At 40.1% G+C, this 22,559-nt stretch overlaps 1 protein-coding gene across 17 annotated transcripts in view; it reads left to right on the top strand.

The window, feature by feature from the left end:
- PCDH15 (protocadherin related 15) overlaps window positions 1–22,559 on the top strand; it is a 781,344-nt gene that overhangs the window by 279,502 nt on the left and 479,283 nt on the right. For 16 of the 17 annotated variants that reach the window (XM_088020022.1, XM_088020021.1, XM_088020020.1 and 13 more), the window contains 2 exons: window positions 7,740–7,859; window positions 13,280–13,390. In XM_088020022.1, the coding sequence (XP_087876148.1) occupies window positions 7,740–7,859; window positions 13,280–13,390 (231 nt within the window). The remainder of the gene's footprint in view (window positions 1–7,739; window positions 7,860–13,279; window positions 13,391–22,559) is intronic. The other variant, XM_088020016.1, reaches the window with a different exon arrangement.

The raw sequence follows: 22,559 nt of genomic DNA, 5'->3' as shown, positions 1-22,559 counted from the left end.
TTTTGTTAACGTATTGTATCACGTTGATTGATTTGCGGATGTTGAACCAGTCTTGCAGCCCAGGAATAAATCCCACTTGGTCATGGTGAATAATCCTTTTAATGTACTGTTGGATCCTATTGGCTAGTATTTTGGTGAGAATTTTTGCATCCATGTTCATCAAGGATATTGGTCTGTAATTCTCTTTTTTGATGGGGTCTTTGTCTGGTTTTGGGATCAAGGTAATGCTGGCCTCATAAAATGAGTTTGGAAGTTTCCCTTCCATTTCTATTTTTTGGAACAGTTTCAGGAGAATAGGTATTAATTCTTCTTGAAATGTCTGATAGAATTCCCCTGGGAAGCCATCTGGCCCTGGGCTTTTGTTTCTTGGGAGATTTTTGATGACTGTTTCAATTTCCTTAGTGGTTATAGGTCTGTTCAGGTTTTCTATTTCTTCCTGGTTCAATTTTGGTAGTTGATACATCTCTAGGAATGCACCCATTTCTTCCAGGTTATCTAATTTGCTGGCATAGAGTTGCTCATAATATGTTCTTATAATTGTTTGTATTTCCTTGGTGTTGGTTGTGATCTCTCCTCTTTCATTCATGATTTTGTTGATTTGGGTCATTTCTCTTTTCTTTTTGATCAGTCTGGCCAGGGGTTTATCCATATTGTTAATTCTTTCAAAGAAACAGCTCCTAGTTTCGTGGATCTGTTCTACTGTTCTTTTGGTTTCTAGTTCATTGATTTCTGCTCTGATCTTTATGATTTCTCTTCTCCTGCTGGGTTTAGGCTTTATTTGCTGTTCTTTCTCCAGCTCCTTTAGGTGTAGGGTTAGGTTGTGTATTTGAGACCTTTCTTGTTACTTGAGAAAGGCTTGTATTGCTATATACTTTCCTCTCAGGACTGCCTTTGCTGTATCCCAAAGATTTTGAAGAGTTGTGTTTTCATTTTCATTGGTTTCCATGAATTTTTTTAATTCTTCTTTAATTTCTTGGTTGACCCATTCATTCTTTAGTAGGATGCTCTTTAGCCTCCATGTATTTGAGTTCTTTCCGACTTTCCTCTTGTGGTTGAGTTCTAGTTTCAAAGCATTGTGGTCTGAAAATATGCAGGGAATGATCCCAATCTTTTGGTACCGGTTGAGACCTGATTTGTGACCTAGGATGTGATCAATTCTGGAGAATGTTCCATGGGCACTAGAGAAGAATGTGTATTCCGTTGCTTTGGGATGGAATGTTCTGAATATGTCTGTGAAGTCCATTTCGTCCAGTGTGTCATTTAAAGTCTTTATTTCCTTGTTGATCTTTTGCTTAGATGATCTGTCCATTTCAGTCAGGGGGGTGTTAAAGTCCCCCAATATTATTGTATTGTTGTCAATGTGTTTCTTTGCTTTTGTTATTAATTGCCTTATATAATTGGCTGCTCCCACGTTAGGAGCATAGATATTTACAATTGTTAGATCTTCTTGTTGGATAGACCCTTTAAGTAGGATATAGTGTCCTTCCTCATCTCTTATTACAGTCTTTGTTTAAAAATCTAGTTTGTCTGATATAAGGATTGGCACCCCAGCTTTCTTTTGGTGTCCATTAGCATGGTAAGTGGTTTTCCACCCCCTCACTTTCAATCTGGGGGTGTCTTTGGGTCTAAAATGAGTCTCTTGCAGACAGCATATGGATGGGTCTTGTTTTTTAATCCAATCTGATAGCCTGTGTCTTTTGATTGGGGCATTTAGCCCATTTACATTCAGGGTAACTATTGAAAGGTATGAATTTAGTGCCATTGTATTACCTGTAAGGTGACTGTTAACTGTCTGTTGTCTGTGTTCGTTTCTGCTCTTTGCTGCTTTTAGGTTCTCTCTTTGCTTAGAGGACCCCTTTCAATATTTCTTGGAGGGCTGGTTTCGTGTTTGCAAATTCCTTTAGTTTTTGTTTGTTCTGGAAGCTTTTTATCTCTCCTTCTATTTTCAATGATAGCCTAGCTGGGTATAGTATTCTTGGCTGCATATTTTTCTCGTTTAGTGCTCTGAAGATATCTTGCCAGTCCTTTCTGGCCTGCCAGGTCTCTGTGGATAGGTCTGTTGCCAATCTAATATTTCTCCCATTGTAGGTTACATATCTCTTCTCCCGAGCTGCTTTCAGGATTTTCTCTTTGTCTCTGAGACTCGTAAGTTTTACTATTAGATGTCAGGGTGTTGACCTATTATTATTGATTTTGAGAGGGGTTCTCTGTGCCTCCTGGATTTGGATGCCTGTTTCCTTCCTCACATTAGGGAAGTTCTCTGCTATAATTTGCTCCAATATACCTTCTGCCCCTCTCTCTCTCTCTCTTCTTCTGGGATCCCAATTATTCTAATGTTGTTTCGTCTTATTGTATTACTTATCTCTCGAATTCTGCCCTCGTGATCCTGTAGTTGTTTCTCTCTTTTTCTCAGCCTCTTTATTTTCCATCATTTGGTCTTCTATATCACTGATTCTCTCTTCTGCCTCATTTATCCTAGCATTTAGTGCCCCCATTTTTGATTGCACCTCATCAATAGCCTTTTTGATTTCGATTTGGTTAGATTTTAGTTCTTTTATTTCTCCAGAAAGGGTTTCTCTAATAACTTCCACGCTTTTTTCAAGCCCAGCTAGTATCTTTAAAGTCATGATTCTGAACTCTAGGTCCGACATCGTACTAATATCCGTATTGAGTAGGTCCCTGGCTGACGGTACTACCTCTTGTTCTTTTTGCTGAGGTGATTTCTTTCGTCTTGTCATTTTGTCCAGAGGAGAATAGATGAATGAGAGAACAAAATGCTAACAGGTTTACAACGTCCCCAGCAAATATACTGTATACAAATCAGAAAAGACCTGAAACCAGGGGAAAAGAAAGGGAAAGAAAGAAAAAAGAAAGAGGAAAAAAAAAAAGAAAAAAAAAGGATAAAAACAAAAACAAAACAATACAATAAAAGCAGAATATGATCAAATATGATCAGGCTAGTGCATAGATCAGTGCCACACACTAGATTTTGGGCGTATTTTGGTCTGTTAGAAAAAAGTGCCTCCTAAAATTTTAAAGGAAGAAAGACATATATATACAAAATAGGGGTTGATACAATGAAGGGATGGAAGATGGCTGTAAAGATGAAAATTATAAAAGATTTTATAAAAGGACTTGGTAAGATAAGTTGTTTGAAAAAGGAAAGAAGATTTAAGAAAAAAAAAAAGGAAAATGGGAGAGAATGTGATCAGGCAGGAGACTAGAACAAAGCCATACCCTAGTGATTTAGGGTATATTTTGATCTGTTAGAAGAAACTGTATCTCAAAATTTTAAAGAGAGAACAACTTATATATATATGCCAAAAATAAGGGTAACTACTATGAAGGGATAAAATATGACTCTAAAAATGAAAAATAAAAAATGTTTTTTTTTTTTAAAGGGATTGATAAGATGTTGGTTGAAAAAGGGAAAAAGAAAAATAAAAAAAAAACAGTCAACAAAAATTAACTTTGATGAAATAATGAATTATGGTAAAAAAAAAAAAATGCCATGAATCTATGTGCAGTATTCCCCCAGCGCTGGAGTTCTCCCGTTCTCCTTGATCGATCAACTTGGTCTTGGCTTGCTGGCTGTTTGTGCTGATCTTCTGGGGGCGGGGCCTTTTGCTGCGGTTTCCAAATGTCTCTGCCGGAGGCGGAATTGCCCCGCCCTTGTCGGTCCGGGCTAAGGAAGCTGCTCGGGTTTGCTCTCAGGAGCTTTTGTTCCCTGCAAGCTCTCGGCACAGCCCTGGAGGCCCAGGGCAGAAATGGTGGCCTCCCAGTCTCCACCCAGAGGAGCTGAGAACTCGGGGCCCCGCTCCTCAGTGCGCCCCCAGAGAAAAGCAGTCACTCCCGTGTCCCTGGTCTCCGGCCGCACTCCGCGCTCACCCGGCCTGTGACCGAGCGTTTCTATCTCTGGCACCCGACCCCGTGTGGAGTCTCCAAACCCAGCAGATCCCTGCGGTGCGCTCCCGCGCCGCTCCTCCCGGGGGAGGAAGGGGAGTGTCCCCGGCTCTGCCGCTTGTTGGGTCCCTGCTGGAGGCGCAGTGGCCCGACTGGGCCGCGGATCACAGTTTATGGCCACCCCGAGCTGAGAGCCCGCGCCTCGGCTCCGTCTCTGCAGCCGGCTTCCCCGCTCCGATCCCTGGGAGCTCTGCCGCACTCAGGCACCCCCGGTCTTTCTGTGACCCCGAGGGTCCTGAGACCACACTGTCCCGCGAGGGTTCCACCCCCCGCTTAGCCACTGCAGCGACGTCCCTCCGCGGAGCCGACTTCTAAAAGGTCCGATTTTGTGCTCCGCGGCTCTAGCACTTGCCAGAAGCGGCCGACGGAGGCCCCCTCCCCCGCCGTCTATCCTCCCGAATATCGCCTCGGATTCACTTCTCCGCACGTCCTACCTTCCAGAAAGTGGTCGCTTCTCTGTTCAGAGTTGTTGCTACTCTCCTCTTCGGTCTCCTGTTGAGTTCGTAGGTGTTCAGAATGGTTTGATCCCTATTCAGCTGAATTCCTGAGACCAGACGAAATCTAGGTCTCCTACTCCTCCGCCATCTTGCTCCTTACTCTAAAAATAGTTCTTTTCTGATAACAACTGCCATTTTATTACTTACCCAAGTCATCAGGGAGGTTTCATTTGCATCTTGGATTTTAAGACTCAAAGGCGAGATTAGTTTTTTTCCCTCTACATATATAAATAATACTTCAAACTTTACATCTAATCAAATTGAATTTATATTATTAAAGCAGCATGTAGAAAAGTGACCACCTGTCTACATAATTTAAAATTTCCAACAGAAAATAATGTCACTGGATATTAATGCTGCAGTTGAATGTTACACAGATGATTACATGATCAAGTGAGAGACTCATAAGGTTTTCCCTTGTTTGTTTTACTTCTAAATTATGTAAGCCCCAGTGTTTCATAATATACAGGTGATGCATGACGGCTTGTGTTGAAACTTTGCCTTCCTTCAATTAAAAAAGCAAAACAAAACAAAACTAAAAGCTTGTTAAGAAAGAAAAAAATTGGTTTTAGTAATAGTGAGTTGATATTAAAAAAAATCTTTGTTATAGCATCTTGTCCTTTTAGGTGCCCATTAAAGGGACTGGCAGAATTGATTACATAGGGAACGTTGTGATTCTTGTCAGCACACTTTCTGCTCTTCACTTGCTCCCGGGCGTCCAGCCCACTCATTGTCTGAGCATCTCCAGACACCTGCATGTGCTCTCAGCTCTTCCAACTTCCTCTACTTCCCCTTAATACCCGTGCTGTGCCCTTGGCTTTGGAACTTCAGGATCTCTTCCCACAACGCATGGAGTCCAGTAAGATATGCTGCCTCCGTGAGTAGATGGAGAGACAAGATACACTGTTTTCAAAATCTGCCCACACCTACTGTTCACGTTTTTCTGTTTCATTTTGTCTTTGTTTTGATTCTTTCTGACTTTTTAAATTAATCCTGCAGCCCAGTTATTATTACTTTGGTAACAAAGATTTTTAAAAAATACTTCCTGGGGGGTTACCTGGGGGACTCAGTCTGTTAAGCGTCGGACTCTTGGTCTCATCTCAGGTCTTGATCTGAGGGTTGTGAGTTCAAGGTCTGCACTGGGCTCCATGCTGGTTGTGGAGCCTATTTAAAAAAAAAAAAAAACTTTGTGGGTGTTTTGTTTTGTTTTGTCTTAAGGTTACCAACAATTTTATTTTCACACAGGAGACAGAGGATACTTTGAAATCATTTGTAAGGTGATGGATAGGTGATAATCATGTGCTTAGGAAATCCATTGTATACATTTTGAAGCAGTTCCTTTGTTTCCATTGCTACTTCCTTTTTAAACAGTATTTCCTAATTTTTAAATAAGCTTAGAGTTTGACTTCACTATGATAACCCCTGTTTCCAAGAGCCTTGATGAAAGGAGATCGGAATAAAAGGGGATCTAGCTTTGGCATTCTTACCACAAAAAATACTTTGTTTTTTTAGTTATCTGGAAATAAATCATCATTGAATTTTAAAATTTCATAATTTAAAAATCAAAGCAAGCTACATAAGAATAGATGATTTTTTTTGTAAGAAAGCACATCTTTGGGGACTGGGATTACATTTTAAAGAATAGAAGATTGTCAACATAGAGGTCTTAGCAGTCTTTCATGTTCTCACCCAGGGCCCCAGTCCATGGTGTCCTGGTGTTCGTGTATGTGCTGTCGAGACCATCTCCTCTCTCTTCTTTGTGTTCTTTTTGACCAGCTGGAAGTCAAAGTTTGCCCTTTAGACCTACCCACCAGGAAGGCTGACTTTGTAAATACCCACTACTTTGTACTGATGGCTTGTTTCTTTCATCATAATTGTATTTTTTTTTTCTAGATCAGAAGTTGCAAAGTACTGTGGTTGCCATGCCTCCTGCATATATTTTGTTTGGCCCATTTAGCTCATAGTTTAATTCTCTAAAATCTATGGCCATCCTTAGAACCAAGATGTTTCTTGTAAAATTAGAATATTAGAAGACTATAGCCCATGATGGCAAGAATTTGCTTCATAGGATATATGTGCTTCTCAGTTTGCCCCCAAGCACATCAGGCTTGCTTCACTCATTTACTCCTTATGTGGTGGATCCCTGTAGAGATTTGGATTTATACCCACTAAAAACAGGAATAAATGAGACAAACCCTTTTCTTTTTCAATCTCTGAAACTATTTCTCCATGAAAGAATCCCATTTAAAAATTAACAAAACATAACTCTGAAAATAAAAAAAAAAAAAAACGAAAAGCCTCTGCTCTATAGAGGCAGAGAGGTTGTGTTTATTGACACAATTTATTTATTCATGATTTCAGTGCAGTGATTAAGGAAGAAAGGTATAAAATGTAAGCACAACAAAAAGGACACCTTCTTCTGTTGTGGGGTAGAGAATGCTTTGTCGGGGTTGGTTTAGGAGAAGGTGATACTAATTAAATGGAAATGTAACTAATGAAGAGTTTTCCAGCTACAGCTTGAGGACTGGAGGCTCTGGTTGTAGGAAGACACTGTGCAGGGAATGACCTACGGGTCAGAGAAAATAACAGTGATTCTCTGGTGGAGAGCAACAATGAATAAAGCTAAATGCGCAGGCCAAATGCCAAATCATGTCTCGTGTGCCTTATTAAGTTTTGTTGTTTGAATCCCAAAGGGAAAGATCTGGCCAGCTTGCCAACATCCGCCACTCAATAGCCTTCTGCAAGTGCGGAAACTCCCAGCTCTCTCCGTCCTCTGATACACAGGGCACCGCTGTCTCCGTCTCTTCCTCCGACTTCCACTGGCACATCATGTCATTGATCTCTCCGAAATGGTGTTTGATTTTAAAATAAAGATGCTAACTTCCTCATACAGTTTAAATTCTAGCTTGTCGATAACCTAATGCATCAAGGGTTTTTTTGTTTTGTTTTGTTTTGTTTTTTTAAGGAAGAACAACAGATGCATTCTCTCCACAGGGGCTAAGATGCTAATGGTCATGAATTGGTCCAAATGTGCTTCACACTGAATTAGGGCCTTCTATTTCTTACCCAAAGCAAGGACCAAGATGTTGGAAATATCGAGACTTTACAAGAACTCCTACAGAAGTTTTGCAAGTATTCTTTAGAAACATGTCAGATCCGTGGCCCTGGGCAGCCGCCCGCTCTCCTTTGTGTAACAGAAGCCTGGGCTTGTGCTAGAACACTTCTGGTGTGCTGTTGATGGAATGAGGATTGACAGTTTTTATTTTATTTTATTTTCAGCTCACTCCAGTTGGCACCACGATATTTACAGGATTTTCAGGAGACAATGGAGCTACAGACATAGATGATGGACCAAATGGACAGATAGAATATGTTATCCAATATAATCCTAATGATCCGGTATGTCAGTACCTATGTGCAATGTGACATCACTGTGAGGAATAAAAATAGTGCTTACTCCTGCTGATCCTTACTATATTATTCTATTATTTAGCTCCTTGAACTATGTTAGTCGTCATTCTGCTGTTAAAAAATATCTCAAAATTACTCTCTCTTATCTAGTTGTGTTATACTTTTAAAAACCACTTTTAAGAACTTTTTGGTGGGTTTTGTAGGTACAAACCTAAAATTATTTATAGGTACCATATGCCATTTTCACTACATTTCCATTGTGCTTGCACACTCTTAAACATTCTAAATAAATCATCGGAGATGGTGTAACCAGTATGATACATATGCATTATGGATCGTGCCAAGTAATAGCACACTGCCAATGTCTACCAGTGAAGCCCAAGATAGAGAAGAGAACAAACCTTTAGCTGTGGCCTTCTTTTTTTAAGATTTTGTTTTTTATTTGAGAGAGAGAAGGAGCATGAGTAGGGGGAAGTCTCAGCGACAGGGGAGAAGCAAACTCCCCGCTGAGCAGAGAGCCTGATGTGGGACTTGATTCTAGGACCCTGGGATCATGACCTGAGCTAAAGGCTGATGCTTAACCAGCTGAGCCACCCAGGTGCCCCGCTTTTTTTTTTTTTTTTAGATTATTTATTTCTAATTAGACCATTGAATTTCTACACTGTTTTTAGGCTGTGAAATTATTTCTTCCAGTATGTTATATTATCTATCACATTGATAAGATCAGAATGGTTTTGTTGCAGCCCAAGCGAGAATCCCTGCCTGCCACCTTTCCCTTCCTCTTCCCCCCAGAACGCTTCTCAGGGTGCCATGGGTTCCCCAAAGCATCGTTTAAAAAAATCACTTCTTAAGTGAATTTTCTAAACAAATGCTTCTTCTTTATGTTTAATGTTAGGAAAATAGAAAGTGGTGAAGTTAATATTATGTTTCTATTTTTAATTTATGTATTTGTTACATAAGCTTTAAACAAAGAAACAAAAACATTGAGCTCGCAGAGACTGAGAATGGCCAATAGGACCTACCTCACACATGTAGTGTGAGAACTAAGTGAATTGTAAACGTTCTCATCTTCTGGCGGGTCAGTTCGTGGGTGGGAGAGAAGCGGGCTCATGGGCGTAGCCGGCTGGTGTGCGCGGGCTTCTGAGCCGCAGACTCAGGACTCTTTCTAGAGGACACGGACTCCACTTTTTCTCCGCCGTGTTCTAACAAAACAGTACTGCTGGTAAAAGTTTCAAAACCTGCGGGGAACAAAAATGAAAAGGAAGAAGAAAAGCCCCCTAGATGTAGCACAGCCTCAGGAAGATTTGGAGGTGTTTTTGTTTGTTTTATGTGTCTTTTCCCCTAAGACATGTGCCTCCAGAAGCTTATCCTTGTCACCTGTGCAGGAATTCCTTCTGAAGGCTTCCCCCTTTCAGGGACTTGTGGACTTGGCACGAAACACAATATGTACCTTTACTGCCTATAGATTGGATAAGCCAACTGGCCACATGCAGTGTCCAAATTGCAGAAAAAGAAAGATGTACTCTAGCAAGCTAGCACTACTGTGGAATAAATAAAGACATTCTCTGGGCATGGACGTAATTCAATGAGGCGAAAGACTAAGACACCATGAGAGCACTTAACTTGGAGCTTATGGGGCGGAGGGGAGAAAGCATGAACCCAGCCACATCCTTACAGAGTGAACCCATCTTTAGCCATCATGGAAATTTAATGTAAACCTCAGTTACCTACTGATGTTTGTACCTGTCACCGTTCAATTGCTAGTAACTCTGCTTCTATTAATAGCACCATAATATTCATCTACTAATTTCTTATTTTCAAATCAAAACTGTGGGGATGACAAACATATTTAACCTGAAAATGTGGCCATCTCTGGCATCTGTAACCACAATTATGATTTCTTTCAAATGAGTCCCACAGTGTATGGAATAGTAAAAGTGTAGATTGGTCTGTTCTACTTAAAGATCTCAGGATTTTTTTGTTTGTTTTTGTTTGTTTTCCAACTGATGCTGCATTATTCATTAGTGGGAATCACAAATTAATGACCTCGAGTTTCATTCCACTCACATTTTGTTTGGCCACAAATTAATTTAAAGAATTTATTGTTATGTATTTACTTGAGAGAGAGAGACAGAGAGAGAGAGAGAATGAGCAGGAGGGGCAGAGGTAGAGCGAAAGTGAGACTCTCAAGGAGACTCCCCACTGAGACAGAGCCTTATTGGGGTGCAATCCCAGGGCCCTAAGATCACAACCTGAGCTGAAATCAAGAATCACATACTGAACCAACTGAGCCACCCAGGCGCTTTTGGCCACAAATTAATTTAAATCATTTTTGAGCCAATATCTAAAAATCATGAAATTTCACACTCACATCTAGATTTCCCTTCTCTCTTAAGAAATAGAAATATGACAAGTGTATCCAGTGGTCTTTTTTTTTTTCCCAGCTAGTATAACCCTCATGTCTGAATGTTCCACATTTTTGGAGTTTGCCTATCTTTGCTGAGTTTTCCTGTGGTCTCGCCTGCACTGAGCACATTATTTACATCTCTGAGTACAGAGTTCCTCTGCTTGTCCTAACATTGGTCTTCCCTGATTTTCTCTCTTTCTGAAAAGGGATCCCATTTCCTGGTTCATCATGGGTCCAGTTGTTCTGGACTCCCTCCTGGACCTTGTGAAGGTTATGTTGGGGAGAGACTCTTCTATTATATTCATCTGAGAAGATTTGTCTATGTGTTTGTTTTTAATGTACCAGACAACATCATTGGACTTACATTAAAAACTCTCGGGTGCAGCTCGAAGCTCAGTTCTATATGCTTTCTTAGTGCACCTGTTCTAGTCTGCCTCTGTGCTCTAGAGGTCACCAACAGACCCCAACACAGCTTACAGGTGACATTTGTTCTCTCCCTTCCTGGCTTTCTCTTTCTAAGGCCCACCTCTCACCTTCCATCAGCATTGGTGGTCCCAAAAATCTATCCCCTGATGCTTCAGGCCAGATGGACTTTCTATCAGAATTTTGACTGCTCCTTGAGGCACTAGCTATTGTAAAACAGCAAACTCACCTACGTTGTCTCTTCTTTCAAGTGTGTGAGATCTCCCAGAGTATGTCTGCTTTGGTTATCTCTCTAGGGGTGTCTGGTATTCCTTGTTTTTTTGCATTTAGTCCAGAGTTTATAGGTGTTGTTTGTGGAAAGACTAAGCCAAGGAGGAGATCATCAGCCATATAGAAGCAGAACAATCAATTCCCAATCAGTTCATGTCTTCAGTATATCTTTAGAAGACTAGTAGGCATAGTCCTTTTTCTTTATGAACCATTCTGGTTTTCCTGTCTTAGGCAGCAGCAACGATGATATAATCATTTCACAGTTCGAATGGCAACAGGAGAACATCCTTCATTTCGTCAATTGCTGTGGATCTGCAGTGATGAGCTGTCAGCTGGTTAGCCACTGGTACTAGTTTATAACCAGAAACACTGACATTTCAAATCTGTGTCAGGCTGTTTGCTCTTTAAGGAAAAGAGGATTGGAGAAACTATTAAGAAGTGGTTTATTCATCTCTGTATTTTTAAAAAGAGGATCACTTTCTAATAAGAACATATATGAGTATATCCTCATGTCTGTCTGTGTGTTCCTAAATATCAGAGAAACAAAAATATAATATCACTTGAAATTATGATGTTGAAGTTTCAGCAAACGTAGCAGATATCAATTACTGTTACTATATGCCACCACTGATCTTTGAGACAAGTCAGGGGTTAACGTGGTGTGTTAGTTATCTATTACCGTGTAACAAACCATCACAAATTTAGTGTCTTAAAACAACACATACTCATTTTTGTAGTTTCTGTGACGTAAGAGTCTAGACTCAGCTTGGCTCTCACAAGGTTGCAGTCTGGGTGTTGACCAGATTAGTTCTCCTATGTAGGCTCAACTAAGGAAGAACTTCCTTCCAGAGAAACTCAGACTGCTGTCAGAATTCATTTCTTTATGATTTTAAGACAGAAGGCATTGGCTTCTTGCTGACTGTTGGCTAGAAGCTGCTCCCACCTCTAAGAGACCACACTGAGTTCCTCGGCTGTTCTGCAAGGAGAGTGTCTAGACCCAGGCTGTTTGCAAGATGGAGTCATCCATGACACAATGTAGCCACAAGAGTGACAGTTTATCGCCTATGCTGTATCCTTGGTTAGAAGCAAGTCACACTCAAGGGGAGATTTTACACAAAGGCATGAGATGCCTATCAGGAAGTGGGGATAGACAGGGCTCCCTCAGGAATCTGTCACACCTACTATTATGTTCAGCATTATCGTCATCATTTGTGAATGTCGTAAACACAGATCCAATTTATACTAGATGTGGAATAGAGAAGAATCAGGCATTTGTACTATCCAAAATCATAGAAGTTTAATTACCAGTGTTGCAAACTTATTACTAAAACAAAGCACAATTTATTTAACCCATGAGCAAAATCAGAATAGTTAAAATTGTGCTTTCTTTTCTTTTTTTTTTTCCTTTTTTTCTCTTCTCTTTTTTTTTCTTCTCTTTTCTTTTGCCATCCTTTTCATTGAATTTTATCTAAAATAAATAAGGAATGAGTTTAGGGATGAATAGCTGCTGAACTGATTGCATTTAAAGCAAAAGCATTTAAGCTGGTTTCCAAAAGGTTCTGGTTCTTCCTGTCTTTGGGGATAGGCCAGGAGTGCCTTTTTTTTTTTTTTCCAGTCAGAAGAATGACCTGCTCTGGATAATGATGCGTGAGCTCACAGAACCAAGTACAAATCACCATTGCCCTGCTCCTCCCCTGACACCAGTCTTGAAAAAAGGATATTATATTGAAATCACAAATTGCAATGTTTGAGCTCTTTGTTGATAAAACAAACAGTGGTAACAGGGAAAATTTCCGGATACCTCAACTTTGATTTAGAAGTATTCCAGGGCTATTGATGGGTTACCCTAAAAATATACAAAAAACTGTCACAGGAAATAAGTTTTGTGGTTATCAAAATGACTCTGGTGAAACCCATTGATCGACATGCAAAGTTTTTAAAAATGACGAGAGTACTGGGGGCCTGGATGACTCAGTCAGTGAAGCGGCCGACTCTTGGTTTCAGTTCAGGTTATGACGTCAGGGTCCTGGGAGAGAGCCCTAGTTGGTTCTGTGCTCAGTGGGAAATCTGCTGGAGATTCTCTGCCTCTACTCCTCCCTCCCTCTCTCTCCCTCTCTCTCTCTCTCTCAGATAAATAAATACATCTTTAAAAAATGATGAGAGTATTAAATATGAAGCTTACAGGCAATATTCTATTTTCAGATGATAAGCATGCTCTCTAACTTTCAAAAGACTAGGTTGCAACACTACATTCTGTAATTCATCTTATATTCGAAGGAGTTGATTCTATGTCTTTCTCTATTTGCAGACATCTAATGACACCTTCGAAATTCCCCTTATGTTAACTGGAAATGTGGTGTTAAGGAAGAGGCTCAACTATGAAGATAAGACTCGGTACTTTGTCATCATCCAAGCTAATGTGAGTATTCAATTTCCCTAACTTCCCTCTGGGGAACTTACGAAGTAAAGAATGTGCCCAAAATGTATAAGTGCTCTCAGAGTTCTTGGTGTAGTTTATGGGCTGGACAGGGTAGGCTGTCCACAGCGTAATTTGTATATTATATTCTTCTAGTTGGGAAGTGGGATGGAAGGGGGCAGGAGGGTTTCTTTCTCCTCACTGTTTCCTTCCCCCTGAATCACTCATACCCACTCTTCAATAGTTTGCGGTCAGTTCACACTGACGTATTGCTCCAAGTGTGGTACCTGGAACGTCAGCAGCAGAATCACCTTGGGGGGATATTAAATGTGCAGATTCCTGCGCCCAACCTCAGACCCTCTGAATAAAAACTCAAAGGGTAGAAGTGGAATGCTTGCATTTTTATTAACTCCCCAGGGGATTCCAGAGTACACTAAAGGAAGAGAAAAACTGTCCAATCGGCAATCTTCTCCCCCATGGCTGCCATTTCTTGAATAGTTAGTTGCTCACTAGGTGTCAGTGACTAGGACCATAACCAGGATGTGTGCACAGTAGGAACAGAACATCGGAAAAACAGTCTTACATAACATGGGCTTTTTTTTTTAATTTTATTTATTTGAGAGAGAGAGAATGAGAGAGGTAGAGCACATGGGGGGGGGTGGAGGGTCAGAGGGAGAAGCAGACTCCCCGCCGAGCAGGGAGCCCGATGCGGGACTCGATCCCGGGACTGCAGGATCATGACCTGAGCCGAACGCAGTCGCTTAACCGACTGAGACACCCCGGTGCCCCATAACATGGACTTTTATTATTTTAATAAAATCCCTAATTCATGTGGATCAAGGGTTGGTTTGACAGCCCAAGTATATCACCAAGGACTCAGGTTACTTCTCTCCTTACGTTGTGCCCCGTTCCTGAAATTTGGTTATTTTTCCAATGCCTCATTTGTCAGGGGCTAATGAATTCCACAGCCATGAGCATCACAAATGCATTTCAAGTCTGAAGGTAAGCAGGTGGAGAAAAGGGCAGAACTAGGACTCTTCTTATGTTTGTTTATTCCTCCTTTGTCTTCGAGGAAACTCTTCCCGAGTCCTCTCCCATCCAGCGCCCCCCCCCCCCCCCAGCCTGGGATCTCAGGAGGCAGCGTAGAGAAGGGAGGTTGAGGAAGATTGTATGTAGCAAAGGGGAAGGAGGTAGTCACCTCTGGATGACACCAAGTTCTCTGCATCTCCTGGAGCTGGACACACTGGTAACCCTGGGGGCCTAGGCCAGGAGAAGGGGGAGGAGGAAGAGGGAAGGAGAAGAGGGGAGAAGGGTTTGTTAACAAGAAGAGCGGGGCTAGTATTTCAGCCAACAACTGGTAGGTCTGGCTACAGATAGCTTCCGGTACTGACAGAGGTCCATAGCAAGTGACAGGATCGTGCTCTGAAAAGGTTATTAGACTCTGAAGCCAACCTCTGCTTTTAAGGACTCCTAAGCATTGTCATCCTACTCATGGGGCAGAACAGGAAGACCGCAGGGAGGGGCAAAAGGAAACCACCCTCCGTCCGCTCTTCTGAACCACTTTATATGCAACAAGGTGTCATTCAATGGCATTTTTGCCCAAAAGATATTTTGCCAGAAATGGGGGGGGGGGCATTTTGTCTGTGTATATTTATATTAATATCATTTTATATATTTATAATATATAAATATGTTTACTTATATATAAATATATTTATTTTATTAACACATATAATATATATAAATTTTTCTGTTATATATAGTAGGTAGGTAGTAGATATAGATACATAGGTAGAAATCTAATTTTTGAAGCCAAATTTCTAGATTTACATTCAAAATTCTCAGGTTGTTGTTTTTCAATTGATTATCTTGGTGTCCAGGGGTAGAGGCTAAAGTGGAGACAGACAGCAGATATAAAAAAAAGTAAAATCTACTGGCCTCTCAGTAGATTGAGTAGATTTGAGTTCCTCAAAACCCTGAAATCTTTCTTTTTATAGATTATTTCCATGCAAGTGAAAATGAGAAGAAAAAATACAGTTTCCCTTGCTTGACTCAGAATCTCTAATAAAATGTAGGGAAAAGTAAGATTGCTCTGGAATGTATCTGAAAACTAGTTTTTATTGTGCTGTTTAAAATGAGGTGTTTTTTTTTTTTTAGAGAAACTCAAGCTAAAACATCTGAGTTGCTATTTAATTTAAAATATTTATAAACACATCTGGAACAATTTGTATGCACTTTGCTAGACTGCGCATAAGTGAGGGAGGGAGTGTTAAATTTTCAACATTTCAGGGATTAAATTGTGAAATAGAAGGATATGCATGAATCATCGAAAGGAAGGGATGGAATTGGCAAGAAATTAAAGAAAAGGTTAATTTATCTGTAACAATTTTTATTATAAACTTAGATGGTATAAAATGTGAATCTTAAATATGGGAGATTAGAAGCTTTTTGGTGTTTTTAAAAATTTTCAGAGCAATATCCTTTAATGATTTTAGAATATACCAAAATTAGGATGCATTATAATTTATCCAACTATACTTTCCATTTTTTGTTTTTTGGCATGGAATGATATCTACCCTCATGACTCTCATGAGAGGCAGTGAGTGCAATATTGTGGCAAAAGCATGAATTCTCGAACCACCATTACCTGGATTTAAATGCCAGTGCTGCCGTTGACTAGCTGGGTGACTCTGGGCAGATGTTGTACCTCAGTTTCCTACCTAGTAAAATGACGATATTAATAAAACACACCACATAGACTTCTTGTGAAGATTAGCAAGTTAGCAACCAAAAATATACTTAAGACAAATGCTTGGAATATATTCTCATATTGTTACAGTATTCTATAAACTACTTAACTACTGGCACTTCATAGTTCAAAAATGGATCATTGAGGGGCTCCTGGGTGACTCAGTCGGTTAAGCGTAAGCGTCTCACTCTTGATTTGGACTTAGGTCATGATCTCAGGGTCCTGGGATGGAGCCTTGCGTCTGGCTCCTCGCTCAGCTGGGAATCTGCTTAAGATTCTCTCTCTCCCTTTGCCTCTCCCCCACTACTCACATACCCTCTCTCTCTCCAATAAATAAACAAAATCTTTTAAAAAATGGATAATTTAAAAACGGAATTACTATGAGAAAATTATGTGTTTTACACATGTAGAGGCATATATATACTTTTAATCTTACTAAAAAGTACCATATTATTTTCCAAAGTTTTACAGCACATCACTCCCCCCCAACAAATGGTAAAGAATTCTTCATTGCCTCTACATCTTAGACACATAATTTACTTAAAACAGTGGGTTGTTGGAACTGAAAAGCTGACTCATACTTGCTTCAGGACCGATTGTGGGTCTCTTCCCAGCTCCAAGTTCAATGACCTCACCTTTGTGGTCATGGTGATAGAGCCTAGAGTATGGAAAGTGACAAATGCTACAAATCAGAGCTTCTTCTCTCAGAGAGATGGTTCCCTGTCCTCTCCAAAGGTCCTTGTAGCTGGACTCAGGATCAAATTGACATGAGACAGAGTCACAGAAAAAAACTCAAATGTAATAGGTGGACGTATGAGGAATCCACACAGATGTGGAAATTCCAAAGGCAGTCAGGCAGGATGAGGTCTCTGTGTCATCCCGAATTGAGGAGAAGGGGCTGGGGTCTGGGGCTTCAGAGAAAAGGGATGCACTTCACAGGGTGATAAGAAAAGCATATGTCTGATAATTAGAGGTTTGCCCTACCATACAGACGGGTCACTCAGATAAAATTTATCTCTGTTCATAACCTTTATTCTGGGAAAGACCCCAATTTAGGTTCTTCTCTATGGTTAAGAGAAAGACAGAATTTATCTTGAGCCTGCACAGTCTCAGGTGCCTTCAGCTCACAGTATGCCAAAATTGTACATTTGTTGGGGGGGAGTCCTGAACCCCTTCATCTATATAATTTATTTTTTATATTTATATAGAATCATGAAATCCACAGATTGTTATATGTTTCTAATTATATTTTTATATTCTTTGGGGTTTTTTATTATTGTCAATGGTATGTAAATGTACAGTGTAGATCATGTACACTAAAACCTACGTTATTCTCTTGAAGTCATAACCAGAGTGGAAATATGAGCGATTGATTTTGATTTTAAAGTAGATGGTATCAGGGCGCCTGGGTGGCTCAGTCAGTTAAGTGGCTGCCTTCGGCTCAGGTCATGATCCCGGGGTCCTGGGGTCGAGCCCCAGGTCCGGCTCCCTGCTCAGCAGAGAGCCTGTTTCTCCCTCTCCCTCTGCCTCTCACTCCCCCTGCTTGTGCTCTCTCCCGCTCTCTCTGTCAAATAAATAAATAAAATCTTTAAAAATAAATAAAAATAACGTAGATGGTATCTAAGAGGGTAGAGGTCTGATGATAAATTCCTGAAATCACTCAATTTGGATCTGGCTTTACTTATGGTACAAAGATTTGATTGATGTGCAAAGGAAACTCTTCAAATTTCACATAATTAGGAAGTTTCTTTTTATCCATGTGGACATGCTGTTACTCTTAAATAAGCCGGGAGAGTTTTGGTTAACTTGTCACTCGTTTTATTGAGAATATTTACAACATTATTACCCATGGTTCATTTTAAATATGAATATGCAATGATTCCCTCATTATTTCTAGAAAACAGAAGGAAAAGAAATCTAACAATGAAAGTTCAGGGATACCCAGAGATCAGTGGGTTTTCTTTTTATTGAAATGTCCAATATAGTCTGTACCACAAGCTCCATTTTTTATATATTACCCTAAATCACAAAGGAATCAAACTCATCTTTTTATACATAGATATTATTCAAAACCAGCTCTCTTTCGTACTAGCATTATCCTGACGGAAATACTAAGTATTCTTAGGTACTCAAGAGCTCTTGATTGTCAGAAAGAAAAACTTTACATTTAATTTAGAATCATAGCCAGAGTAATTTCTAAGTTACCTTATCAGTAACAGGGCAAATTTAATATTTTCTCAAATATCAAAAATCTAGAATAGGAACACTAGCTGTCTTTCATAATAAGATATTATATAATTCCTAAAAATACTATTTCTTTCTTATCTCTGTCTTTTCTTTTAATACTATGAATATTCAGAACAGTGTGTAAACATTATAATTATATGGGCTTGGATGTAAAAGAAAATCACTTTGTACACTTTCGGATATCAATTTATGTAAATAACTTTTCAAAACTAGCCCCCACTCTGACCTTCCCTCACCTCTACTTCCTACTAATTGTGGAGTAAGTCCTAAACTGTACACCCATTGTTTGTAGCTTTGCCTATTTCCTGGGTGTATTCTGGGAAATAAGAGTGAACTAGGAAGATGATACTTGGCGGCTAACAAACATAAAATGTTCCAGTCATAAAGACACATAAGCATGTGGAGATGTAAAATATCATGCTCTTCTATCTACTAGTATGCAGGAAAATTAAGGAAAATTAAGTAAGCATTTCAAACAAACAAAAAAACACTTTCAAGAAAAAAGAACTCACTTCTAAAATGGTTTAGACCTACACAATCTTGTTGCTTCTTTTTTCTCATTTGCATAAAGGAATCTAACAGAATCAAGTTACTCTAGGATAAGTTTTAAATTTTCAGTCAGTCATATCCCATCTGTCATCGGTGGACAGAAGCAAGACAAACACCTCCCTGGTCTTCAGTGACTGAGTCAGGGTTAGAAGACTCAGGGCAACTCTAAATATGTTGCAATTTTTTTTCTTTCTCTATTGCAAATACCTGATAAGGTAAGGAGAGGGTCTTTAATATATGTATCAATGAGTCAGTCTAGTAGGTGCTTCTAGCCTTTTTTTTTTTTTTTTGATCTGCAAACCACTTGAATACTGAGTACGTAAATGTTGGAAGTCTCTATTTGAGGTTCCTATGGCTCAACAAGAAATCAGAAGATCAGCACGCCTGTTCCACACTCACTTTAAAACCGAGATTAATGTAATTTCATAGTATTGGGTAGTCCACATCATTCCTGGCCCCACTCCAACCAACCAATATTTAACTTAATACTCTTCTAAATAAGAGCAGGTACTGAGTGAATTAGAAATTAGCATTTATCTCATTTGATCAAAGAATAGTGGGCAATTAAACCATTTTACATCAAGAAAGCCTTTTGATTGGGATAAAGGGATTGAAGCCTCACTTACCATCTGACAGAGGTGTTTTATTGCTTTAACATTGTCATAGCGTAAATATTTGAAATTTATAAAAAATGCGCTTGGTAAAAAGTGCGGATTGTGACAATGAATTAGTTATCTCCGAGCTATTTCTAAAAGTAAATATCTTTGAAGTTCTCTGTGCTTAAAAAGAAATTAGTTCTTCCTTACTTGCAATGTATTGATGAAAATTTCTACTTATTTAGTAAATAACTCATTCAAAGACAGCGGGTGTCTCTGCTATGCCAGCATATGCTATAATATGATTCCAAAGAGTTGTACATCGTGTTGCCATCATCTGGGGCCAGAGGATTGGAGGCTTTGAACAAAGATGCTGAGGGTTCCAGGACCATGTCAGTGTGGCTTTCCCGTGAAACACTGACAATGTTCCAGCTGGGGCACACCCCACACTTTCCTGAATATTTCTTACGGCTTTCTTGATTCAATGTTGAAGATACATGGGTGCTTTTAAATTCCTGCATTTCCGCTTTGACGCTGGATTGTTCTTTGTATCACCTGCAATTCCTTGCACAGCTAAACTCACAGTCATTAAATGGTGACTTGTTTTTAGGGTATCTAATTAAAGGTTCCGTGTAATGTTAGCAAAAGTGTAAATGACATGTGAAAGAATAATACACATTGGGAAAATACAAAGTAAACAAACTTGAATAACATTTAAGAGATATATTCTTGCTTGCCAGTTATAGCTATAGTTTCTAAATCAATGAAATATTGTCTTATTTTTAAATATTTTATAATGAAAAATATCTTAATCTCATAAAGGAAATAAGAGAAATGAGGAATGAAAATGGGAGAAAGGAATTTGGGGAGTAGTTTTTAATATGTTTTGGATTCTCACATAGCATTGAATGGAAATATAGACTTCAGGAAATCACATAACACATTCATGCAAGTAATTATGTTTTATTTATACCACTCCCAATTTAGAATGGTATTTCTTTTATCTAGAACAGTCTTGAGCAGTAACATTTTACTAGAAAGAGCAAAAGATTCTTTTCATTTTGGTTTTTGTTTGAATTGCCAGGGACTATGTTTTAGAAGAATTTTTTAGATCAAATTTGGTTCTAAACTAGGAGAAGTACTGGGCGCCTGGGTGGCTCAGTTGGTTAAGCGACAGCCTTCGGCTCAGGTCATGATCCTGGAGTCCCGGGATCGAGTCCTGCATCGGGCTCCCTGCTCGGCAGGGGAGTCCGCTTCTCCCTCTGACCCTCTTCCCTCTCGTGCTCTCTTTCATTCTCTCTCTCTCAAATAAATAAATAAAATCTTTAAAAAAATAAAATAAATAAACTAGGAGAAGTACTAAGGCTTGCCATGGGCTTACACGAGAGCATTGTTCAGGAGACCTACTTCCATTTTTCCTTATGTTTTATAATACATTTTAACGACAAATCGTGGGGAGGCTCCACATGTGTAGAGAGGCAGCTGGTATCTTTTCAGTGCTACCTGTCTGTTTATAGAAATGAAGAAGAGCAGTATGCGTCACCCCAAAATAGACCTTCCTGGCATAAGGATTATTTTAGGCTGATTATGTTTTCAAACCCGCAAACAACAGAGGAGCTCTGAAAACCATGTAGAAACACTTCCCTGTTGGAAGAGCACTTTGCACTTAGACGGGAAGTCTCCACCTGCAAGGGCATCCCTCTCCCACCAGGAAGACAAGAATGACTGAATCTGGACAAGCTCCCATCTGTGGGGAGGGTCTGGACGTCCACCTGCAAGACAGCGACTCCCGTGTTGACTGTGTTTTGCCTGAAAACCTGGCTCTCCCCCACCCCCACATGGTCTTTAGTCTTTAGCTGGAGTTGGTATTTAAGGTGATAGCTTTGGCCATTTGGGGGAGTTACTCAGTTTTCCTGCTATCTGTGTCTATACGGTAGGTGTACATATCATTAAATTGCTTGGGCTTTTTTCCTGCTAATCTGTTTTTATTGCATGAGGTCTCAGCCAAGAAGCTAGAAGGGTGGAGAGAAATTATTTTTCTTCCCTGACAGTAGCTTCTTTAGTATTTTGTTTCCAAGTAAAAATTCATATTTTATAGATCAACACTTTTTGTAAGCAGTATCTTTTCTCAATATTGTAACTGAACCCACGTGGGTCAACTCCTTGGTGAGTCAGAATCTGCACCACATGAGTGGTCACACAAAGAAAACTTTATTTGCAGCAAATAAGGAGATCATGGGGAATGACTTCTAAAACCATGATGCCCCAAGCAAGGATGGATACCTTCCTTTTATTTGGGGTTAGGTGAATAGGGGATGATAGGGGAGCCTTGTCATCATATGTAGAGGCAGGCATGAGGTCACGCATGCACCTTAAAGAAACCAACCTAGACACACATTGTATACTGTGTAAATGAGGCTTGAGTTCCTCCTTGGGCAGAGATGTTAGTATTATAATGAGGTAAATGTGGTCATCAGTCATTCTAGAGGTCATGCTGTGGTCCATCTACACAGGCACGCGTCGGGGATTAAGCTCAAACTGGCCAGGGTGGTCTTGGCTCCAGGACCTCTCAGGGAAGTTGCTCATGTGAGGGGAGGTTTTGCTTTCCCTTTGTCTGAGTTAAGAGGTAAGCTGGAGAGAAGAGCACAGGGGAAAATGCGGGACCAAGGTGGTGAGCACAGGCAGGTGGGCAGTCAAGGTCAGGTCCTGGGGCCTAGCTGGGACCAAGGTGGTGAGTACAGGCAGGTGGGCAGTCAAGGTCGGGTCCTGGGGCCTAGCTGGTGACAAGTTCAGTGGTTCTGGGACAAAGGTTGGTGAGTACAGGCAGGTGGGCAGTCAAGGTGAGGTCCTGGGGTCTAGCTGGTGACAATATGAGATAAAAGTCTACATTATGTATTTTGGGAATGATACATACACCCGCCCTTATTCACTTGTACCCATATGATGGAGTAGTGACAATGACCCAAAGAGGTAGAGAACAGTGAGATTCGTTGCCGACAGACTGAAGGAGAGAGTTTGGATAAATACTCCA

Source organism: Eumetopias jubatus, unplaced genomic scaffold, assembly GCF_037043125.1.
Source record: "Eumetopias jubatus isolate StellerSeaLion01/CBP00866 unplaced genomic scaffold, mEumJub1_p1.0 scaffold_17, whole genome shotgun sequence".
Classification (NCBI taxonomy): domain Eukaryota; kingdom Metazoa; phylum Chordata; class Mammalia; order Carnivora; family Otariidae; genus Eumetopias; species Eumetopias jubatus.
The sequence above is the reverse complement of the archived record's forward strand: the minus strand, read 5'-3'. Positions and strand labels throughout refer to the sequence as shown.